The following is an 8,058-nucleotide window of genomic DNA, read 5'->3' as shown; positions in this document are numbered from 1 at the left end:
CTCCTGCTCTATAGCCAGAGAGGGGGAGGTGATGTAACAAAAAGTGAACATAATCGACTCATCAAACAGTAACAAATCTTTTGTCAGGGAGCCAACAAGATGGCTCATTGGGAAGGGGGTGCTTCCCCCAAAGCTTGATTTGGTTCCCCCAAATTGGGACACCATTTGAGTCCCCAGGACCCACATGGTAGAAGGAAAGAACCAGCTCCTCAAAGTTGTCCTCTGAGCTCTCCACGTACCCTACCACACTTGCCCACCCCCCACATATAAAATAAAGAAATAAAAATATTTTTAAGGGGACATCTAAAAAAATCTTTTATCTAATGATGTTAAACATTAATAGTTCTCATCTTCAAGAAGCCCAGAAGCATCTTGTCTGAGTTACTTTGTGGACTGTGCTCAGTAAAAATTTAAAAAGCATTCCTATTTATCAAAAATCAATGTTTCTCTTAATTAAAGGGGCCGAGCAGAAACAAAAGCACTCTTTCCGCTGTATTGTTTGTAGTTGATGTTCATTAGACAATACCAGGTTCCCATTAGCTGCTTGTAACTCAAGAGCCCAGTGACTGTTCCCAGAGTCCGAAGATGTTCCTGCCTACATCTGATTTAAGGCAGCTATCTGGATCTCAATTATTAATGAAATTAGGGTCCTGAATGCCAGCAAGAACATTGCCTTAGGTAAAGGCTGTAAAGGAAATCATATTAGCCTGGAATTTCCTCTCCTCGGGGCCCCCTCTTAAATTGCATTATTCACTTAGCTGGCTCCTGTAAGGGAGATGGAGTCTTGGCCATCGTCCTAGGGCAGAGCCAAATGGAGAAGCTTGTGGGGTTCGTGAGGGCATTAATCTCCAAACCTCTATGTGGTGCTCATGTATCTTGTCCAGTCGGATGTTTACAAAATAGCACCAAGGTTACCACAAGTAACAGGAGAAGAGGATGGAGGGGTGCTGAGAGGTGCAAGGTCGAGCAGTGCCCCTCAGCTTGCCCGCCCACCAGCTGGCAGCCATCGCTCTTCTCTGGTACCTGTCCCAGAACAGGCAAGTGCAATGATTCTTCTGTGGTCCTGCCTCCTGGTGGCTGTTGTAGGTAAGTCCTGTGAATGATTCTGCTGGGCACCGTGTCTTAGCTCACAGTGTGGTATCCACACTGTGCTGGGAACACCTCAGATCTCTTCCTTTGGATTCATGATCTGTTAAATACTATCCTATGAAGCTTTGCAGAGACCAGCGATGTGTCCCTGACAATCCCATTCCCACTCCCCACCCCCACCTCACCCCCGTTTACACAGGTGAAAATTTACTCCAAAACATTACCTTTGACGGGAGATTTTTTTCTCTTCTGAAGAAATCCAGCTCATGCCAGTGATTTACATTAAACTTGAAGTAATCTCTTTCAGGTATGTATAGATAATGTGTTTTAGGATCCCAGATAACTTTGGCTTCATTATAAACCTTTAGCAGAGCAGAGAAAAAAGTCCCATGGATTTGGCTCAGCTTCGTATCATTTTGATATCACAGTGTTTGAATCAAGCTTTGCAGAAACTGCAGTAGTAACCAGTATATTGGTAAAGCATGTAAGTTTTAAGTACATGATTTCTATTAAAATACTTCAGAGATTATGTGTGTTTTAATGTATGGACTGGTACATCCCTGATGGCATTAACTCTACTGAATTGGACTGCTTTAGTTAGGATGCAATTGATTTTTTTAAAAAATGTGGATAAATCAAGAATCTGTGGGTTGTCCATACCCACGCCTGTGTATGTATCACTCTTTGCCTTAACCCCATTCTCTAATCTGATGGTGTACCCTTTCCCTCAGCCCAACAGTACTTAAAAAGGCAGAAAAAACTATTTCTGTTGGTGGTTCCTACCACACCACTTTCGTTTATCTTATCCTTATATCCTACTTCTTTGAGGGTTCTCCTAGACCTTGGGTCTGAATTCTCAAAGTTTAAAATAAACTCAAAATAAAATTAACTGAGTCAGTTAAGAAGACAAATAAAGGAATTTGTTAACTAGAGAGCTGGACACTTACAAACAAAGGAAGAAAATGTTAGAAATGATTTTTTTTTTTTTTCTATTTGGTAGGGAAGAAAAATAGCCACAAGATTCCTGGAAATTTAACTTCAAGGATAAAAGCTTGTCTTAATTATAAGAGTAAAAGAGAGGAAGTTTCATTAATGCCAAATGGATTTCTTTGCGAAAATAACTATCAACATGGAGCTAAGATAAAATAGAAAAAAAGATGTCAAGAAGATGCAGGAAATTCTTCTCACCAGCTTTTCCCACTAATGTTTTGTACTCGGGTTGGATTTTAGTTCTCAGTGGGGCAAGAACAATGTTTTAACAGGATCTAATGCCTGGGGCCTCCTCAGGAATCACACTGAGGACATTTGTGACAAAGAACCTGGCGTTTTACTAAGTACTATAGAGTTGACTTGTAACTATGAGAACTGAGTTTTTCTTTGTGCTGAGAGTATGCTAGGAATGAGGCTAGTCCACCTCCAGCTTCACCGCTCACTAGCCACAAGAGCCACATAAGTCAACTCACTCTTTAGGCAGCTTTTCAGGCCCTTATGTACTCCAGGCTAGCCTCAAACTTACTGGGTAGCTGAATGCTGAAAGCTGATCCTCCTGCATCCACCTCTCAAATTCTAGATTGTAGGTGTATGCCACCTCGCCCTGATTGTGTGGTTCCTTAAAGGTGGAACTCAGGCCTTCATGCATGGCAGGCAAGTACTCTACCCAATGATCCTCACCCCAGATCCTTAACTTCATTCAGAGTATTCATGACGATCAGATAATAGAAGTGTAAGGTGCAACACAAATGTAAGAGATTATCAACCAGAAGCACAGACTCCGGAAAGACCACTGTCTGTTTCTGCTCAGTAACAGACTGTGCACAGCATATAGGTTTTCTTTCCGATGGTTTACTCAGTGCTGGTCCTAATACTTGTAGACAGCCAGGTCACCATAGTGTCATGCCTAAGAGGATGTTCTCTGAATGCAGACCAGCTGTGCTTTGGCCCCAGCCTCTTCATTTGTAAGCTATGGCCCTGGGCAGCTGTACCCTCACTGAATCTGGAGTAATTATGCCATCCTTACACACACATACACACACACATACACACACACACACACACACACACACACAAAACTAAACCAAATACAAACAAATACATTTTTAAAAAAACAAGTGAAAAAGGAAGAAGTTTTTTGTTGTTGCTGCTGTTTTTGAGATAAGGACTCAGTATTTTGTCTAGGCTGGCCTATATCTAAGTACATATCCAAGGCTAGCCTTGGATTTGTGATTCCTTGCCTCAATCTCTGGTGGGCTGGGATTCCAGGCATGTGCCATCATGCCTGCCTTTATATTCCTATTGTCCTTTCAAATCTCTTCCTCTCCAAATGCTTTGGAGCTCAGTCCCTAACACATTGTATTGTACAGAAGCAATCCTCCTGACTAGTGGAAGCAGGTTATCGCATCTGAGGAGGCAGGGTTGACTGGGGAGTCTCTCCAGAGCTCGCCTATAGCTGCCATCAGTGTCTGTAGAAACAGCCATGAACTTTGAGTCATTTAGCGCTTGTGTGAATGTCACATTAGCTTTCAAGGGGGCATCATTTGCTGCTAATTAATGGTCACTTAAATCCTTAATCTTTCTCCTGGAATTGATCTTTCTCCTCACACAAATTTGCATTCATAGTAGAAATGCAATTTATTATTTCCTCCCAGCTTATGCCAGAACGTTGTTCTCTTTACATCCATGTAAGCTTACTTCCATTTGCTTTTGATTTTTCTCTTTTGTTCCTAGACCTAGCTTCTAGAACTTTCTCTTTTTACCTAACACTTTTGACACATTCTAGACAGCATGGTTCTATCCACAGAAGACTTACGGACTATTTCCTAGGTAAGAAAGCAGAGAGATTGGAGTCCTTGTGAGCAGAGGCTGTAAGGGATGCACCTTCATCCCTCAGCATTAGAGTCTAATTCCACCTCGATTTCCTGTGTTGAATCGTGCCCAGTTCAGGATTTCTCCAACTGAGACTTGAATTGGGAGTTCCCAAGAGAGAGGCTAAAAAAAGCTGCTGCCCAAAGCAAACTTTGTAGGGAGATCAGCCGGGTTTGATGTGCCCGACTTCCCCTCCCTGGGGTACAACAGTGAGAAATGTTCTCAGGTAGAGAGTCACACCGCACATTTTGACAATAACAATTCACAAGAACCTTAAAAAAAAAAAAAAAAAAAAAAAAAAAAAAAAAAAAAAAAAAAAAAAGATGTCCCGTGCAAGCCGTTCACCTTCGTCCTGCATGCCTGAATAGTTGCTTCCATCCTAAGCCTCTCTGTGGGTGAACAGTCATGGAGTTAAAACGCTCATTAAGTTCGCAGTTCTGATGGTAATGAAAGCAGATCTTCTACTGCCTGTCTCCAGTCTCCGACGGCAACTCCAGCATCGCTGCCGTTAGCAGTTTTTTTGGTCCTCCTATCCCCCCTCATCCCCCCACCCCCTAGACATTGATAAATCATAGAAATTGCTGCTTGTGGTGGCAAGTGACTGCATTCATAAAGAGATAGCTCCAAACGGGATTGTTGCACAGGGAGAAGCGATCTCATCCAGTTTCGTACTGGATCCCTCAGACCATCAGGAGCTCATCAAAATAGGGCAATCCACACGCAGGACACAGCAGATAGCTTTCATCCAGCACCGAGCCAGGAGGTGTGCAATTTGCTGCAGTCCAATGACTTATTGAAGCTTCAAATCCCCCAAGGGTTGGCAGGCGAAGCCTGTGAACAAAATATCTTTTTGCAATTCAGAGAGAGCCCTCACAAATCTGTCACTTTCAATCCCCTTTGCTTGTTCTTCTTGCTTGCTCTCCCCTTCCTCCACACCAATCATGACTCCTCTAACAAATCAAGATCCCTGGACCAGAGGAAATGATTGTTTCCTGAAGCCAGGGAGAATTTTCCCAAAGCAAAGATCTCATTTTCTGACAAGCGCATTTTATTCAAAGACAGATGGTGTGAGAAAATAGATTTTTCAATGGAACCAAAAAAAAAGCATGAATTGAGCTCTCATTAATTCCATTATGTGGAAATCCAGGCAGATCTTTGGGATCAATGGATTGTCCATTACACATGGGAAATCAAAAGAAAAAGAAAACAAAAACAAAACAGGCCTGGGGGATGGCTCAGTAGGTAAGAGTGCTCTGTTTTGAAAGCATGAGGACCTGAGTTCGAATCTCCAGCATCCAAAGAAAAAAGCCATGCATGGCTGTGTATGCACCTATAGCTCCCACACTGTAGGGAACAAAGACATGAACATCACATGGGCTTGTTGGTTGCTAGTCTATCTCTAAGTTCAGTGAGAGATCTTATCTTGAGGGAAAAAGTCAAAGACAGATAGGTCTGGACACCCAATGTCCTCCAGCTGGCTACATGCACCCACCCCCAATCACACACACAGACCAACCTCAGAGTTAAGTTTGAGCTAAGGGTACAGATGGATTTTTTCATACCAACAGAGTATATCACAGGAGTAGAGACAGAAATCTGTCTCCGAATGGCTACTATGACATAGAACTATAGGAACAATTTGCATTGCTGAAGAGTAACTTAATTTGTGTATTTTTACAGTGAAATCTCTTTTGAGGGTGTGTCCTAGTCTATTTTCCTGTTACCATGATAAACACACTGTTGTGCTAAGAAGTGTTTGTGAACTCCCAAAGGACGACCAAGGAGCTGATTCCAATGCAATCACATTAGGGTCTCTTTATTCAAGATCAAACTTGGGCCACACCACTGTGACTCAGGAGAACAGGAGGGGGCCCATAAGCCAGTGTCAGGCAAGCATTTTTAGGGGCAAGAAGTAAGGTACCTAGCCTGGTACACACACATCTGACTGGGGAGCCATAATGACCTTTAACATAATTGGCTGGTGCTGGGAGCCAAACCATAAACTTCACTTCTGTTTTCCTCCTGATTGGTGGTTGTTAGGAAGTGAAGTGCCAGGGGTGGGCTTGTAACCTGGAGGTGCAGATTTGTTGAGGAATAACCTTTAAATTGGTGCTGGGTGCCAGTTAGTTAACTCGTTCTTAGGTCAGGTTCTCTACGATAGAGTCTGAACCCAAAAGATCTGGTCTCTATACACTAACCAAAAGCAGCTTGCTCATCTTTTTTTTGTTGTTGTTTTGTTTTGTTGGTTTGGTTTTTTTTTTTGTTTTTGTTTTTGTTTTCAAGACAGGGTTTCTCTGTATAGCCTTGGCTATCCTGGAACTCAATCTGTATACCAGGCTGGCCTCAGAACTCAGAAATCCGCCTGCCTCTGCCTCCCAAGTGTGCCACCACTGCCCTGCTCCAGCTTGCTCATCTTACAGGTCCATTATTAAGAAAGGGCAAGGCAAGAACTTAAACAAGACCCTAGCAGCATAAACTTAAGCAGAGACCACGGAGGAACCCTGCTTACTGGCTTGCTCCCAGGCTCTGGATCCGTTGCCCTCTTAAAAGGCAGAGGCCCATCTACCCATAGATGATACAGCCCACAACAGGCTGCATGCTCCAGCATCCATAATAGTCAAGACAATCCCTCCCAGACCATGTTCACAAGTCAGTCTGGTAGAGGCAGTTCCTCAGCTGAGTTGCAAACTAACAACTGAGATTAGCCGTCACGAGACACTTGGGCCATCGGCTCGCTTTTAGTGTCTGCTGGAGAGCCCACCAGCTGGCTGTGAATTTACACAGACTGAAGTCGGCTGGCTATTGCTCAGAGTCGCTATGTCCTGGACATGTGGCTCTACAGTCTACAACCCCCTAAAGATGTTCATTAACTTCATCTTTGTAGCAACAGCTGTCTTTTTCTAGGTATCCTAGGCACAGCGACGCCTCAACCTGGGAATTCCTCTCTGCATCGTCTCACTGGGCAGCTCTTACAACAGTACCACAAGGAGGTCAGACCAGTTTACAACTGGGCTGAGGCTACCACTGTCTACCTGGACCTTTGCATCCATGCTGTATTGGATGTGGTAAGGACTATCTGCCTTTGCTTGTTCTTGTCCTGATCCATTGTCCTGATTGAATAATTGATTGATCGAGACAAGTCTCATGTAGCCCAGGCTGGCCCCAAATTCACTTTGTGGCTAAGGATGGCCTTGGACTCCTGGGCACTGGGATCACAGGTTGCGTACCTCCACAGCCAACTTCTTGCTGTCCTTCATACTTTATGCAGAAGTCTGGACAGTGTTGTATTCCTGAGACTGACTGAACTGCTCGTACTAGACGGAATCAACATTCTTAAGAGGTTAAATTGATTTACTTATCTTTTCCATTGTTATTGAGTATAGTATATTAAAATAGACCTCCAGGGCCAGGCGGTGGTGGCACACGCCTTTAATCCCAGCACTTGGGAGGCAGAGACAGGTGGATTTCTGAGTTCAAGGCCAGCCTGGTCTACAGAGTGAGTTCCAGGAGAGCCAGGGCTATATAGAGAAACCCTGTCTAGAAAAACAAAAAAACAAACAAAACAAAACAAAACAAAACAAAAAATAGACCTCCAGGTCTGGGGTTGCAGCTGTGAGCACCTGCCCAGTAAGAGAGGGCATGCTTACTAGATCCACTATTTTACTGTCTGAAATTTAAGAAAACGGACACACACACACAAACAAAGAAAACCTCTGCCTTGGTTGCCATGAATTTATAAAGGGCTTTTCTAGACTGTTTTCTGAGGACAGGAAGAAGTACTCCTTAGAGACCTTATCTCAACAAAACAAGACAAACAAACAAAAAATTTATAGAGAAAGATTTATTTTTGGCTCATGTTTTTGGATGTCCAATTCCTTGGCTAAGGGGTTTCATTGCGTTGGGGACTTCAGTAGCACATACCACACACAGAAGCACACATGGAGCAAAGCAAATCACTTCACACGGGGAAGAGCAGAAGTCCAGGTCCCCTTCAATGTCATATCCCAGTGAGGAAGAGACCTCTTTTAAAAGTTTAATGACCTTCTAATAGCATGACACCGATGACCAATCCTTTAACACATTATCTTAGTTGGGGTTTCTATTGCT

General features: G+C 43.3%; 1 protein-coding gene across 1 annotated transcript in view; it reads left to right on the top strand.

Moving 5' to 3' along the window:
- The first annotated feature begins 806 nt into the window (after positions 1–806).
- Htr3b (5-hydroxytryptamine receptor 3B) overlaps positions 807–8,058 on the top strand; it is a 28,903-nt gene continuing 21,651 nt past the window's right edge. The window contains exons 1-2 of the mRNA XM_031343816.1: positions 807–1,086; positions 6,856–7,016. Of these exons, the coding sequence (XP_031199676.1) occupies positions 870–1,086; positions 6,856–7,016 (378 nt within the window). The 5' untranslated portion in view covers positions 807–869. The remainder of the gene's footprint in view (positions 1,087–6,855; positions 7,017–8,058) is intronic.

This window comes from Mastomys coucha, unplaced genomic scaffold (assembly GCF_008632895.1).
Source record: "Mastomys coucha isolate ucsf_1 unplaced genomic scaffold, UCSF_Mcou_1 pScaffold23, whole genome shotgun sequence".
NCBI lineage: Eukaryota > Metazoa > Chordata > Mammalia > Rodentia > Muridae > Mastomys > Mastomys coucha.
The sequence above is the reverse complement of the archived record's forward strand: the minus strand, read 5'-3'. Positions and strand labels throughout refer to the sequence as shown.